This window comes from Talpa europaea, assembly GCF_964194135.1.
Source record: "Talpa europaea genome assembly, chromosome: 8".
Lineage (NCBI taxonomy): Eukaryota > Metazoa > Chordata > Mammalia > Eulipotyphla > Talpidae > Talpa > Talpa europaea.
This window is the reverse complement of record NC_140075.1, coordinates 43,879,292-43,896,502: the sequence shown is the minus strand read 5'-3', so window position 1 is coordinate 43,896,502 and position 17,211 is coordinate 43,879,292. Positions and strand designations below refer to the sequence as shown.

The following is a 17,211-nucleotide window of genomic DNA, read 5'->3' as shown; positions in this document are numbered from 1 at the left end:
AGTTCAGTATTAAATATCAATGAGCAGAAGGTACAAACTGAAGCTTTAATTAAGAAACTAATAGAAGATGACATCACCAAAACTCAGACAGAGGTGGTACCTTCCTTCGTGCCAAAAAGGAGCATGTAACAGTTAACCAGAGGGACACTACACTGAGAGACACCCATGCAATAGTGTGAAACAGATACCCCATGGACATCAGAGAGCAACACAGACTGCAGACAAGAGACACAGGGGAGTCATTAAACAGGAGGCCGCCGGACAGAAACATCTGGAGGCAGCATTCCAGGGTAGGGGACACAGCAGGGCTGTTAGCCAATAGCTCTGGAAAAGAGAATGTATACAAAGTGTATACATCCTTAAATGAGATACACATATGGAGACGCTGGGGTGTTCTACATAGATTGCATTTCTAGTAAGGAAAAGGACAGATAAAATGCTCTACATTTACCACCCCCCCCCCCCAACATACACACACTCCTTGGAAGTGGTACTGAATTTCTGAGGTGCACTGACAGAGGAAAGACTGCAATCTCAGATTTGGAAACAGAGGAGTGATACCAGCAATGCCACACACTTTTGCAAATGCTCTCCCACCACCTGCTCATTCATACCAGTTGCTGAATCTCTCTGGATCCCTCCCTTATCCTAATTACACAGCTATTGCAAAAGCAGGTGTTAGTATCTATGAAAACAAACAGGGACCCCTCAAAAAAATCATATCAGACCACAGTGACACAATTAGAAGTAGACCTTAAGTTACTGCTACAGATATTTTTTAAAAATAGGGAAATTTAAAGCAGCAAGATGGACATTAAAAATATATATGGTATCTTAAGGCCTCAAGGGAATAGGACATCACAAGGAGAGAGTAAGTTTGCAAAATCCAAGCACAAAGACATAGAAGATTCTATTTCTGATTAAATAGAATTCAAAATTAAAGAAAATCAAAGAAATAAAACACAGGAAGGCAAATAAAAGTGATATAAGAGTACTCAGAGACCACAAAATTCAGAAAAACTATTAAGTTCAAAATTAATGAACTGAAAGTAGAAATTAAAGTTTTAAATAATAATGTATTTAGAATGTAAGGAATTCAATAAATTGGATCAAAAACTCTAGAGAAAGTCATGGAAGCAGAATAGACCAACTGGAGGTTCAAATCTGTGACCTTGAGGATAGTAGCACACAAAGGATCTAAGTGGAAAGAGAAAAAATATGTAAAAACAAATCAATAAACACATCACAAACTATTCCAACTGTTAGGAGAGTCAACAGATATCCTCAAGGGGAACAGAGAGAGTAATGGTGAGTTTATTCCAAGTAATAAAAGGAAAAATCCCAAACCTGGGGAAGAAATTGCATATACAAGTTCATTAAACTAAAACAACACCTGATATCTAAGTGCAATGCAACCTAAATCAAGACACATCATAGTGACACTACAATAATGAATACTGAAGGCAACTTGGGAAACAAAGCAGGTAACTTATACTCCCATTAGGCTTATCAGACTTCTCAGCAGAAAACTATAGACAAGAAGAGAATGGGATAATATACTCAGATGAAAATTGTATGTCAAGAATACTATATCCCACAAGATTTCCTTTCAGAAAAGAGTGAGAAATGAAGACCCTCCCTGACAAACACAAGATGAAGCAGTTTGCCACTACTGTACATCCCCTACAAGAAATTTTGAAAACAGTTCTCCTACCTAAATCAAAGTGCAGAAAGACTAAAAAATATGTGTAAGGAAAAAGAAAAACCAAGACATAATAGCACTAGTAATTTCTCATGTATAAATAATCACCTCTAATGTAAATGGACTGCACTAATGGATCAAAAGGCACAAAGTAACCGGTTGAATCAGAAAATAAAATCCACCTTACTGCCCTCTCTCCTGGACTCATCTGAGACCCAAAGGTAAACATCAGCTCAAATATTGGAAAACAATCCTACAAGGAAATGGTTCCCTAAAAGTGGCAGGGAAAGCCACAGTAATAGATAAAATAGGGCCTCCCTGGTGGCGCAAGGGGTTAAGACGCAGCCTACGCAGCTGTCCACAGCCTCTGCAGCATGAATTCGACCACCGGCCAAGGAGCAACCCACGTAGCGCAATAGATCTCTCCTGACTAGCCCACTGCTCCCCTCGGCAGTGTACTTCAGTCAATCTGCCTGTTCTGTTCCCGGCTCTGTCTCATCCCCCACACCTCTGGCCTGTACCCCAGCTCTTGTATGCATAAATAAATTTTTTTAAATCTTTAAAAAATTATATTAAAAAATAGATAAAAGAGACTTCCAGCTAAAAAAGGCAAAAAGAGACAGGTGTACACTATATAACTATTATTAAGGGATAAATCAGGAAGTTATAACATTCATCAATATATGCACCAAGTGAAGGAGGATCAAAATATATACACCAACTATTAAACCTAAAAGCAGACATTTACAGCAACACAACTGTAAGAGACTCCAACACCCCACTTGTATCAATGGGCAGATCAACCAGACAGAAAATCAACAAGGATACAATAGCATTAAGTGAGGAGTTAGACCAGAATAGGTTTAGTAGATATGCATAGTGACTACACGCCCAAATAACTAAGTACACAATCTTAGAGCACACACTGAAGGCACACAGATCATTCTTGAGAATAGAATACATTGGGCCACAAAACAAGTATAAAGACTGAAAATATATTAAGGATATTCTCTGACACAATCATATCAAACTAGAAATCAACCACAAAAAAAGTGGGGAAAACCTCAAATATGTGGAGACTAACACTCTAGTGAATGACTGATGGCTTAATGAGGAAATGAAGATGTAAGTTAAAAATACCCGAAGACAAACAAAAATGAAGACTTAGTTACTAGAACCTATGGAATGACACAAAAGCCATGCTAAAAGGGGTTTATGTAAGAATACAGGCCTATAGCAAAACAAAAAGGATTTCAAATAATGTACATTTATACCTTAAGGAACTAGAAAAAAATGAAACCAAAAGCCAGTAGAAAGGAAAAAAAAATTGGAGTGGATATAAGTAAAATAGAAGTTACAAAGGCAATACAAAAAGATCAAGGAAACTAAAAGCTGTCTATTTTAAAAGATAAATAGACAAATCTTTAACTAGGCTCACAAAGGGGGAAAACAACTTAAAATACAAACAGTAACAAAAGAAAAGTTACAGATGTCTCAAAAATACAGAAGATCGTGAGACTACTGTGGATATGTTAATGGCAATAAAATAGCATAGAAGAAATGGACAAATTCTTAAAAGCATACAACTTTCTGAGACTGACTCAGGAAGAAACAGAAAACCTAGAGACCAGTTGTTAGTAAGGAAACTGAAACAGTAATCAAAAGCCTCCCCAAAAAACCCAGGACCAGATGGCCTCACTGTGAATTCCAGGAAAACTTTAAAGACAAGTTACCAATCCACCAGTCTCTAACACAATATTAAAGAGGGACTGCTTTCAAACACATTATAGAAGACCAGCATTACTACCAAAGGACAAGGACATCACACAAAAGAAACTAAAGATCAATATCCTTGTATAATAGAAGCAAAAATCATGAACAAAACTTAAGCAAATCAAGTTCAATATGTTAAAAGGATCACACTGCATGATCAAGAAGGATTTATTACAATGATTCAAGGATGGTTCAACATATGGAAATCAAATATTCACATCAACAAAAGGAAAAATAAAAATCATATTATGACATCAACAGATGCAGGGAAGGCATTTGACAAAATTCAAAGTTCATTCCTGATGAAAACTCAAAAATGAGGATAGAAAGAATAATAAAGGGCAAACCCACAGCTTAAATCAGACTCAATGGGAAAAACTGAAAGCTTTTCCTCTAAGAGTAACCCTTGATTTTAGCTTCTCCCTTATTCAACCAAAACATTTCTAAGGTGACTTCTGTGTTGTTAAATCCAGCATTTTCTTAAGAACTCAAAGAACTTGACCTCTCAGTAGTATTTAACATTGCTGATCACTTTTTTAAAAAAATAATGATACTCTTCAAGGCTCAGCTCTAGGCCCTTACTTCACTGTCTCCTCTCTCTTTCCTATCTTCCTAGTCAACAGGAATGGCATCACTTACTAACTCTGCATATGTTAGTATCTTGTTACCATACCAACTTTTGATGTCTCCTATTGGACATCTCAGAATAACTTCAAACTTAACTAAATCAACTTAATCTTCCTCTCCAAACCTCTTATATGATTTCATATGTCAGTGAATGGCACTATTTGATTCTCAAAGTAAAAAGAAAAATTCCATAAGCTTCCCTCCCCACAATTCCATACCCAGTTTATTATCAGGTCACAGTGGTTTTCCCTCCTAGACTCATTTTGTTACTTAGTTTCTTTCCATTTCTACCACTGTCAGTTTAGTCTAAGTAACAACATCTCCCATATGCACTGCTGCTCTTAACCAGTCTATCTGCATCCATTCTGGCCCATTCCAATCAATACTACACTTCCAATCCACAACAGACACAGAGAAAGTGTTTCCAGATACCTATCTGATGATGACATAGTCTATCTTCAACTTTTTCAAAGTATCTGTGTGCTGGCTCTGCACTGCTCTTGGAATACATAACATGGCCTAAGGGACCTAGAAGGTTTGGCTTCTACTTGTTTTTGAAGCCTTACTTTGCAACCCTCCCTGCACAGTCATCCTTGCCTTTCATCACCTTGTCTTCTTTGTTACCAGAGATTTTTTACGTACCTTTTCTTCTGTAAAATAATCTCTTCCCTAGAACATAATTCCTTTGTATTATTCAGATTTTCATTTAGAATTACATTTTCAAAAATGTGTTTAATGACCTAGTTACCTGCTCAAAGTACCATGAATCCTTCTTCATAGCATACACCAGAGCTGCACATAGGTTTTGTTTGTTGAGTGCTGAAATAACACTGATCTCCACTACTAGAGTTTATAATTATAAGGACATTTTTTTTAAAATCACTGAAATCACTGTTCTTTCCAGCTTCTAGTAAAGATCTGGTAGGTACCTAGCAGGCCGTCGTAAACATTTCTAAATGAATTAATAAAGAATTAGAAATTATCTCTTCCTAAATGAAGTGATATTGGTGACATTTAAAATGAACAACACAATGAGATACCATCTTACACCAGTGAGAATGATACATATTTAAAATCTAGCAACAATAAATGTTGGCGAGGATGTGGAGAAAAAGGAACTCTCCTGCACTGCTGGTGGGAGTGCAAACTGGTGCAACCACCATGAAAAGCTGGATGGAGGTTCCTCAATCTGTTAAACATGGAGCTTCCAAATGATCCAGTGATTCCACGCCTAGGGATCTCTTCAAATGACACAAAAACATTAATCCAGAAGGACACCTGCACCCCTATGTTTACTGCAGCCGTTTACAACAGGTAAGCTATGGAAACAACCCAAATGCCCAAATATAGATGACTGGATCAAGAAGATGTGGTATGTACACATCATGGAATATTACTCAGCAATCAAAAAGGATAAACTCATGCCATTTGCAGCAACATGAATGGTGCTGGAAGGGATCATGCTCAGTGAAATAAGCCAGAACAACAACAACAAAAAAAAATCAGATGGTCTCACTTATAGGAGGAATGTAGAAGATCCAAATAAGGGATCAGGAAAAAAAGTTATAATAAAGTAAAAATCAAAATCAACAGGCCAACAATAAACCAGAGACATTCTGCAGAGGGGGAGAAGGGAGTAGGATCAAAACAGGGGTGGGAAGAGCACAAGGGACCATGGTACAGTTCACAGGTGAATGGGTGGTGGGAATTTCACAGGGACTAGAACCAAGATGAAAATACATACATTGTACAAAAATGAAAAATGATATAAAAACTAAATAAAATAATTAAAAAATAAAATAAAATGAACTTCAAGCCACCAACTAATCCAATGCCATGTTTTTTAAATAGAATTCTAGTTAAACAATCACGTAGTTGTCTTCCATCAGTCCTTCAGTGTGTTTCGGAGGCAATCACTGCTCTAGGCAATGAGGCACAGTGTGAATGACAATCAGGGCTCCTGCACTCAAATAGCATCTGGTTTAAGCTGTTTTTTTGGTTTCAAAAGTTTGTTTTCTAGCCTCTATGAAAATTATGTTTATCATTATTTTTTAAATAAATGGTTAATTTTCTAATGACTATGAAACAATTCTGTGCTTTTGCATGGAAACCTTATAATTTCATAAACATATAGATCTGAATCATTTTAATTATCTACCAAACAATAATTATGTCTAATCAGAATGAGAAGCAATGTACAAAGAATTAAAATGGAAAACTATACCTACTCACAAAAGAAAAATACACATATAAATTAGACTCTAAGGAAAAACTTAATTCATATCCCAGAAACATCAAAGATAAAGTTAGAAATAAGGCAAAATAGTTGGAAAAAAATCAAATTTAAGATACTTTTTTCAGAAACATTTAAAAAATTTCTGATCTCAAAACATCTACTTGATAGCAAATAGTGGGATAGCACCTATAAGATAGACTTGGGGTGAGATGTTTGCTTAAGAACACTTTTAAGGGCCTCCCTGGGGGTGCAAGGGGTTAAGGCGCAACCTATGAAGCTATCTGCAGCCACTGCAGCACAAGTTCAATCACTGGCCAGGGAGCTGCCCACATGGCACAGCAGACCTCTCCTGACTCGCCCGCTGCTCCCCTCAGCAGTGTATTTCAGTCAGCCTGCCTGTTCTGTTCCCCACTGTCTGGTGAATCCTCTCACCCCTCAAAACTCTGGCCTGTACCCCAGCTCTTGTATGCATAAATCTTTAAAAAAAAAAAAAAGAACACTTTTAAGTAGTTTTATAATAGTACTAATGGTCTTGAACTCAATTATTCTCATACCAAGTCCCTGTTACTTGAATTTACAGAATGGCTGGCTAGAATTAGAATCGTGTGTTGTCATAGAAACAAGTTTTTCTTCCTACTTCTTTAATGTGTATGGAAACCAAATTAACAACCAAAATCAGCAAATCCTGACACATACATGGCTATTCCATTTTATTCTCTTCAAAATCCCTTTAAAATGTACCAAATTGGTGCATTCTCTAATACCAGCTAGTAATAGATGAGTAAAGATGTTACGAAGAGTTCCTAACTTGTTCGTTTAACCACCTCTGTTACAAATCTATTACTGTTAAGTGTTACTAATTTAATCCAAAAGGTATCATCTGTGTATATAGAACAAGGGCGATTCCTAATTTTATCATCTAAGATACATTAAATTGTCAGATATTATCCTAAGGGAAAGATTCCAATGAAGCATCACTTTCAGATTGACACAGAGCCAAAAGCTGATGGCCAATATTTAATAAAGATTGTACAAATGGCTTTCATACACATCACTATTGGAGCCTTTGGTTTTTTTCTTACTTAAATCTCTGCCAGGCAGTGGTCAGATCCTGGGGATACAATGATGGCCCTTATCCTAGCTCTAACAGGGCTTATCCAAGTGTCCTCACAGCAACAACAGCATCACCATCACCTGGGAACTTGTTAAAACTGCCCATTCTCAGGCCTTATGACAAATCTACTGAGTCAGAAACTCCAGGAGCGGGGCCCAGCCATCTGTTTTAGCAAACCCTTCAGATAATTCTGACATGAGCTCAAGTTTGAAAACTATACCCTTAAAACAGCCCCTTCCGTTATTTTATATTAGGAAATCGAGGCCCAGAGGAGGATTTAACAGATTTGAGACAGATGAGACTTTACTATAGCATATAATGAGGATTTGTTGGATGATAAAACAATGATTCCTCCAAAGAGTTGTACTGTCACCCAATTATGGCACTAGCCCAAGCAATGTAATCCTAACTTATTAAAAAGGCACATATTGATGATGACTATATCTCTTCTGAAAGAGAAATGTTTATAACATCAAAATTAAAAATTTTAAATTATTGTTTTGGACTCTTGCATCAAAGAGGAAGTAACCAAAGATGATCACTACCAAAAGTATTAAATTTTTCCATACCTTGTTATTTTGCCTTAATTTACTTAACTCCAATTTATATTTTTCTGCTTCTTCTAGAGCTCTATTCAAGCGAACTTCTGTAGTACTTTGATAAGTGGCAGCCTGTTTTAGTAATCTTCTTTTATTTTCTAGTTCCTGTACAGTGAAGAGATATATGGAACATTTGTAAAGGTATTACAAATTTAATTTTGCAACATTTCACATTTACACAATCCTTCCTCTCATATTTTACACACACACACACACACACACACACTCACTCAGAAGCTGAACACTGAGGTCTCAGGGAATTCTTACCCTCAACTGGGATGAGGAAGATATACCCTTAAACATGTAGTCACAAATTAGGCTTTCCACATCACTTATTGTGTGGATTTTCTTCTTTTTATTGATCTAAGATACAATATACGTCTTCTATGTTTACTTTATAGTCACTTCTTCATAGCAATAGATCTTCCTTTGTGAACTTCCCAAAATGCCAATGTAAAACACAAGTTTTCATAAGTACTATTTTCATGTAAACCTGTTAAGGTCTGTCATTTAAGAAAATACTTATTTAGATACAGATCATTCTACTTTATTTAGCCTTAAGGAAAAAAACCCAATTTTGAGCACAAACAACAGAACTTATTTTCCACATCTTGGGATGAGTGTAGATTTGAATTTCTGCAAATAAGATGCTGCTACAGGCATCTACAGGCCACGCTGAGAAGACACGATCATAAAGGATGAACTCCAAGCACCACCATAATCACAATCCTGCTGCAGATGTGAACTTCAGCTACACCACCAGTACTTGAATCTCTCCTGCCCCCAAGCCTTTGCTCATGCTCTCCTTCTGCCTCACTCCCTCCCTATTCCTCATTTTTACCTGGGTAGCCCCTACCATCCTTAAGATCCCACTCAGGATATGCGTGAGAATTTTTCACATAAGGATCCTACAAGAAACCTTTCCTCACTATCCTCCCAGAGCAGATCAAGTACTCTTTCTAGAGAGCTTTAACGGCATCTTGAAATACATATATCACAGGAGCTGCTGTGTGGAACTGAAACTATTCATTACTTCACTGTCCCCTCCCACAATAAGCTCTATTTCCACAGTGTTTCAGTGGCACAGAAGAGGCACTAATGACCTTTACTGAATTTATTTTGTAATACTTAACTCACTCTTTTGTATCCCCTATAATGCCTAACACACAAAATCTTATACAGAAAATACATTACACGGAATTAAAATGATGGAGTTAAAAATACAGTTGTCTGTTTTCTTCTTTTACAATTTTTTCTCCTGGCTGTATCACTGTGTTTTATTTGAAAACTGATCTCCCTGGCTCTGAGTAATTAAGGGCAAAACAAAACAAAACACATGCTGCTCTTTATGTAGGCTTCTAAACAAATCAAACTGTGTATGGATACCATCTGCTATCACCAGCCTTCTTCACAGCTTTGTGGGTGGTAGCTACACTAGGAGCGAGCCTGATTTATCTCACTGCACACATGGAAAAGACAACGATTTTCATTAGCTACTAAGTCCACAATTCTTGCTGCCTCACTTCAGCTTCCTCTCATAAGAATAAGGAAATATATTTTTGCCTTTCTCTTTCCTGCTGGTGACTTTGTAACCTACTTTATAGAAAAATGAAAATCCTTCACCACAAGATACCCCCACCTCCGCATCTATTCTGCACCCTTCCTGAGAGTACTTGAATCTCTCCTGTCCCCCTTGAGAGAAATGCACCCTTCTTGAGAGAAGTGAAAGAGAAAAAGAATAGGAAAGTAGGAAAGTTTTGCTACATGAGTAAATTCATGAAAGAAAGGGAACACATATCAAAATCTTGAAAACATTTGTTTTCAAACATACTCAACCACTTCTTACAAAGTGAAGATTGTTACACAAGAGCTTGTATCTTGAACATAGTCAATAAAGAAAATCTATCCTTACCAAAAAATTAAGTAATTTACATGTTCCTAGAAAAAAAAATTATGAAAAAAATCTCAAGCTCTAATGAATGCATGGACCCAAGAAGAAATAATTTGCCTTTCTCCAATAATTTTTTGAGTATTCATAAGGCACTGAAAAGGGCAAGAGAAGAGAAAAGTATCAGTAGCCATAGCACGTGACAAAATGGAGTAAAACAAATTGCCCGAGAAGTCAAATGAGGAAAAATAAGATGTGGACAAATAAATGATGAGACAAGGTTCTAAAATCAAGTGGTTAAGATACAAAACCAATGGACTTGGAATAGGAAAACCTGTCAGCTGTGATAGACTGTTTCCATTCCTGAAATTGGAAGTAATGATATTTATGCCTAATAGGTTTTACTTAGTCACCACATTTATTAAGCACTTACTAGGTGCCAAGTACTATTCTACATGACAGGCACACAATAATAAAAGTTCCTCCTCTCACAAACGTGCATTCTAGTGGACAAGACAGATGATAAACACACATATGCACACATTTGGGTAATATCTGGTAGTGATAAGGGCTATGAACCAAAATAAAGGTAAGAAACAGCAATAGTGACAGGTTTAATTTAAGACAATAAAGTTAATGAAAGATTTCCACATGGAGAGATGATTTATGTATGTAAAGATCTGGAGCAATGAAGACAAACTGAGGCACAGAAATCTTTTTAGCATGTTAAGAGATTACCTAAGTGGCTGAAGTGGTTTCTACTGAGTGACAGGCACATTGCCAGGGCTTGAGATAGGGTAAACAGGCGGGGTAAGCTTAGCTGATTTTGTAAGCACAGCCTAGGAATCTGGATTTTTGTTCTGAATGATATAGGATGTCTTTGAAAGAGTTTTAGTAGGGTGTATGTGTTTGTGTATGTGTTGACCTTGGTTTTATTAAGGAATATAGTAGTCACACTGGCGTTGCTATTAAACGTAGGAAATCCAATCTAGGAAAAGAAAATTAAAAAGACTTATATGTACTAAATAAATTAAATTGATAATTAAAATCTCTCCAAAAAGAAGTTTCCAATCTGCATGGTTTTAACAATGAACTCTGTCAAACATAAATCAATTTAACAGAACAGAGTCCAGAAAAAGATCCACATAGACTCAATTCCTTTTCTAGATAGGTAATGTGTATTGAAATGGAAAAAGAACCATGTTTTCAATAAATGCTGATAACCTTCATAAGGAAAAAAAGATGAATCTTGACCCTATCCTCATGCCATATATACTTGAAATAAATCATAAATCTTTTTATATATAATATATACACATAAAAACCAAAACCATAAAACTTCTTTAAGAAAACAGGAGAAAATCCTCATGACTACCTTGGGATGGGCAAAGATTTCTTGAAAAGGATGAAAAAAGGCACTATTCATTATGTATATATGAATTCAACAAAATTAAAAATAGTTTATAAAACCGTATTACTGCAATAATTTTTTTAAAAAATAAAAATTTCTTCTTCTTGAAAGACACTGAAAAAAATAAAGTCACATCAGACTAGGAAAAACTATACACAATACATATTCTTCTAGCAAAGGAATTACATAAGAAAACATATATAAGAAAAACTCTTACTATAGTGTTTTTCTCAATGGACAAAAGGTTTGTACAGACACATCACCACCACAAAAGAATTTCTCTGAATGGCCAATAAGCATATGAAAATGTTCAATGATCAACAGTTACAAAGGCAACACAAACTGAACTGTAATAGGTACTACTCTTATGCCTCCAGAAAGGGTAAAATTAAATTGACAATACCAAGTGTTGATGACGATATACTATTATTCACTCATCCCAGTATATCAAAAATATTATAATTTCTACATGTAATCAATGTAAAACTACTGAGTTTATTTTACCTTTTTATTCTTCTTTGTCTTAAGCCTGCAAAATCTCTTGTCTGTTTTATACTTAGAGCAAGTCACCATTTGAACTAATCACACACAGTGAGTGGCTACTACACTGGCTTAGGCTATTAGATACTATAATTTTTATCTCTAGATATGTAGGCAAATGTGGTACATTCATATGTTACACTACTCAGCAATGAAAAGAATCTCAGAAGATGGAAAATAGTCGGCAGTTCCTCAAAGGCTTAAGTCTAAAGTTACCAGCAATTCCACTCCTAGATACACATCCAAGAGAAATGAAGATTATCCACAAAGTTGTGTTCATAGCAGCATCATTCAAAACAGCCCCCAAAATAGAAACTACTCAAACATCCATCAACTGATAAACAGATAAATAACATGTTATACCTAGAAAAACAACTATTATTCTATAAGGAATGAAGTATTAATATGTACTACAATGTGCATGAACCTTGAAGAAATTATGTCAAGGAAAATATGTCAGTCACAAATAAAAATAGTTTATAAAAAGTTTTACTGCAATAAAATAACATTTTTAAAAAATTAAAAAAATTTTAAATCATACATAATGTATGATTCTATGCATATGAAAATGTCCAAAATAGGCAAATTTATCAAGACAGGAAATAGATTACAAATTGCCTAGGGCTGGAAGGTATTGAGGAAGAAGGTTTAGCTTCTGGTAGCTGAAGGGTATGGGAGTGTCTTTTGGGGATAAAAATGTTCTGTGATAGTTGCACAAATCTGAATAAGTGAAAAGTTACCAAATTGTGTACTTTAAAAGAGTCAGATATACTGTGTGTGAATCTCAATAACTCTATTAAATGTTCTCCTCATATGGAGACAATTACTATCAAATACTAACACGAAATACAAGCAAATATCTAGCAAATACTAACAAAATAACTGAATAACCAAAAGTGATGTCTATACAAACATGTAACTTCAATATTTTAGTTTATTTTGGCATTATGTTAGGAAAAATAGCAACTTTTTACCCTTTCCACTGAAGACAGCTGTTGCTGTAATCCATCACATTTTTTGATTGCTTCTTCAAAAAGTGTTTTATATTTTTCTGCTTGAGATTGTTGCAAATTAATTGTTCGCTGCTGTCTCACACAATCTTCTTCAAAATTTTTTACTTGAGACTTTAAATCCTGAATTTCATCCTCCTATAGTTATCAAATTATAGATTACGTGAATAAACATGAGGATTCAGAATCAGAAAATAAAACAGGGAACAAAAAGGAGCTTCATGTGGTATTTGATAATACCCATTTCATGAGAAAAAATAAATGACTCCATCTTCATCTGCAAAAATGGATGTGAGGGGCCTCCCTGGTGGCGCAAGGCATTAAGAGGCAGCACTATGAAGCTATCCGCAGCCACTGCAGCACGAGTTTGATCCCAGGCAGGGGGGTGACCCACATGATGCAGCAGACCTCTCCTGCCTTCCCTGCTGCTCATCTCAGCAGTGTATTTCAGTCAGTCTGCCTATTCTGTTCCCCACTCTGTCTCTGGTGAAATTCTTTCACGACCCCTCACCCCTGGCCTGTACCACAGTTCTTGTATGCATAAATAAATCTAAAAAATGGAAGTCAGGGCCTCCCAAGTGGCGCAGGTGGTTGAGCGCTGCACTGAGAAGCTGTCCGCAGCCTCTGCAGCTCAGGTTCGATCCCGGATGGCCGGCGAGAATCCCACCTGGCGTGGCAGACCTCTCCTGTCTCGCCCGCTGCTCCCCTCAGCAGTGTGTTTCATCAGTGTGTTTCTGCCTGTTCTGTTCCCCACTCTGTCTCTGGTGAATCCTCTCATCCTCCCGCACATCTGGCCTGTACCCCAGCACTTGTATAAATTAAAAAAAAAAATCTTTAAAAAAAAAGGAAGTCAGATGCTTTATTGGTATTTAATAGCTCATACTTGTAAGTCTAATAGAGAATTCTAATTGCTAACAATTTTTAAAAATTCTTTAGTTCTTAAAATTTAACATCCCAGAATAAAGTTCAGTACTTACAATTTTTTAATTCAAAATTTAACTAGGAAATGTATCTTAAGAAGCTACTTCTAAAAAATAATTTAAATTGCTTCTGAAATGTTTGTGTTAGAGCATTTATTTTGAGAAGTTTTTAAACTTACCTTTTTATTACATTCACATACAACCTTATCCAGTTCCTCCTGCATAACATGGAGTTTGGCCCTTAGAAATCTGATCTGTGCTTCTGTGGAATGAAGTAATTGTATTTATTGTACTTCATTAAATCTGAGATATCATCAAATGTGAACAGACGATTATTTTATGAGGTAAAAATGTTCAAGATGGTACTGATGCAAAAATCCTCAACAAAATTTTAGTTATCAGAATCCAACAATGTATCCATAAGATAATTCACCACGACCAAGTAGGATTTATGCCAGGGACACAAGGATGGTTCAACATCCGAAAATCAATCAACGTTATCCAACACATCAACAAAAAGAAATATAAAAACCATATGATAATATCAATAGATGCTGAGAAAGCTTTCGACAAAGTGCAACACCCATTCATGATAAAAGCCCTTGAAATTCTTGGGATACAAGGAACATACCTCAACATCATAAAGGCCATCTATGACAAGCCAACAGCCAGTATCATTCTCAATGGTGAAAAGCTGAAAGCAATTCCATTAAGATCTGGAACAAGACAAGGATGTCCACTCTCACCATTGCTTTTCAATATAATACTGGAAGTCCTAGCCAGGGCAATAAGACAAGAGAAAGACATCCAAGGAATCCAAATAGGAAAAGAAGAAGTCAAACTATCACTATTTGCAGACGATATGATATTATATATAGAGAACCCCAAAAACTCCACAGAAAAGCTAATTCAACTCATCAATCAGTTCAGTAAAGTGGCAGGATACAAAATCAACACGCAAAAGTCAGTAGCCTTCCTATACACAAACAATAAATCTGAAGAAGAAGAAATCAAAAAGACCATCCCTTTTGTTATTGAAACAAAAAAAATCAAATATTTGGGAATAAATCTAACAAAAGAGGTAAAGGACCTATACAAAGAAAACTATAAAACACTGTTAAAAGAAATAGAAGAAGACACAAAGAAATGGAGAGACATCCCCTGCTCATGGATTGGAAGAATAAACATTATTAAAATGGCCATCCTTCCAAAAGCAATATACAGATTCAATGCTATTCCAATCAAAATTTCAATGTCATTCTTCAAAGAAATAGAACAATTATTGATGAAATTCATATGGAATCACAAAAAACCCCGAATAGCCAAAGCTCTCCTGAAAAAAAAAGAAGGGAATGGAGGCATCAGACTCCCAGACTTCAAACTATACTACAAAGCCATAATCATCAAAACTGCATGGTATTGGAACAAGAACAGACATACAGACCAATGGAATCGAATAGAAAATCCAGAAATAAACCCACAGATTTATGGTCAACTAATCTTTGACAAAGGAGCAAAGAATATGCATTGGAGCAAAGAAAGTTTGTTCAATAAATGGTGCTGGGAAAACTGGGTCGCTACATGCAAAAGAATGAAGCTTGACCACCACCTCACACCATACACAAAAATCAACTCAAAATGGATTAAAGAACTAGACATAAGACCTGAAACCATAAAATATATAGAAGGAAATATAGGCGAAACACTACGTGATTTGCACATCAAAGACATCTTTACAGACACATCACCCAAAGCAGTGATAGTGAAGGCAAAGATAAACAGCTGGGACTACATCAAATTAAAGAGCTTTTGCACAGCAAAAGAGACAATAACAAAAACAAAGAGAAACCCCACCAACTGGGAGAACATTTTTGCACCCAACACTAATGATAAAGGACTGATCACAAAAATCTGCAAAGAGCTGATGAGACTCAACAACAACAAAGAAAATAATCCAGTCAAAAAATGGGCAGAAGAGCTTAAAAGAAACTTCTCTGAAGAGGAAATGCAAATGGCCAACAGGCATATGAAAAAATGTTCAACATCACTTGTCATCAGGGAAATGCAAATCAAAACTACCATGAGATACCATCTTACACCAGTGAGAATGGCACATATTAAAAAAACTAGCAACAACAAATGTTGGCGAGGGTGTGGAGAAAAAGGAACTCTTCTGCACTGTTGGTGGGAGTGCAAACTGGTCCAACCACTGTGGAAAGCTGTGTGGAGATTTCTGGACCTACTAAACATAGAGCTTCCATATGATCCAGCAATTCCACTCCTAGGTATTTACCCAAAGGACACAGAAACATCAATTCCAAAGAGCACCTGCACCCCTATGTTTATAGCAGCACTGTTTACAATAGCTAAGCTTTGGAAACAACCCAAATGCCCAAAAATAGATGACTGGATCAAGAAGATGTGGTACATATATACCATGGAATATTACTCAGCATTCAAAAAAGATAAACACATGCAATTTGCAGCAACATGGATGGCGCTGGAAGGGATCATGCTCAGCGAAATAAGCCAAAAAGAAAAAGAAAAATACCGGATGGTCTCACTCATAGCAGGAATCTAGAAAACTTAAATAAGGGACCAGGAAAATGAATAACTATAAGATAGTGAAAATCAAAATCAACAAAAAACTATGAACCAGAGACACTTTTAGGGGGGCGGGAGGGGAGGGATTGGGGTCAGAATGGGGGGGCTGCAATTGTATGGGGAATATAACAATAAAATTTATTTAAAAAAAAAAAAAAAAAGAAATATAAAAACCTTGTGATAATATCAATAGATGCTGAGAAAGCTTTCGACAAAGTGCAACACCCATTCATGATAAAAGCCCTTGAAATTCTTGGGATACAAGGAACATACCTCAACATCATAAAGGCCATAAATGACAAGCCAACAGCCAGTATCATTCTCAATGGTGAAAAGTTGAAAGCATTTCCATTAAGATCTGGAACAAGACAAGGATGTCCACTCTCACCACTGCTTTTCAATATAATACAGGAAGTCCTAGCCAGAGCAATAAGACAAGAGAAAGACATACAAGGAATCCAAATAGGAAAAGAAGTCGTCCAACTATCACTATTTGCAGATGATATGATAATATACATAGAGAACCCCAAAAAGTCCACAGAAAAACTAATTCAACTCATCAATCAGTTCAGTAAAGTGGCAGGATACAAAATCAACACACAAAAGTCAGTAGCCTTCCTATACACAAACAATAAATCTGAAGAAGAAGAAATGTAAAAAACCATCCCTTTTATTATTGAAACAAAAAAAATAAAATACTTGGGAATAAATGTAACAAAAGAGGTAAAGGACCTATACAAAGAAAACTATAAAACACTGTTAAAAGAAATAGAAGAGGACACAAAGA

At 36.0% G+C, this 17,211-nt stretch overlaps 1 protein-coding gene across 1 annotated transcript in view; it reads right to left on the bottom strand.

Annotated features, from left to right (window-relative positions):
- The window catches only part of TEX9 (testis expressed 9), a gene marked incomplete at both ends in the record, with an annotated part of 49,277 nt that overhangs the window by 8,458 nt on the left and 23,608 nt on the right, over positions 1-17,211 (bottom strand). The window contains 3 exons of the mRNA XM_084239659.1: positions 8,022-8,156; positions 12,865-13,038; positions 14,000-14,082. Coding sequence (XP_084095785.1) covers positions 8,022-8,156; positions 12,865-13,038; positions 14,000-14,082 — 392 coding nt within the window. The remainder of the gene's footprint in view (positions 1-8,021; positions 8,157-12,864; positions 13,039-13,999; positions 14,083-17,211) is intronic.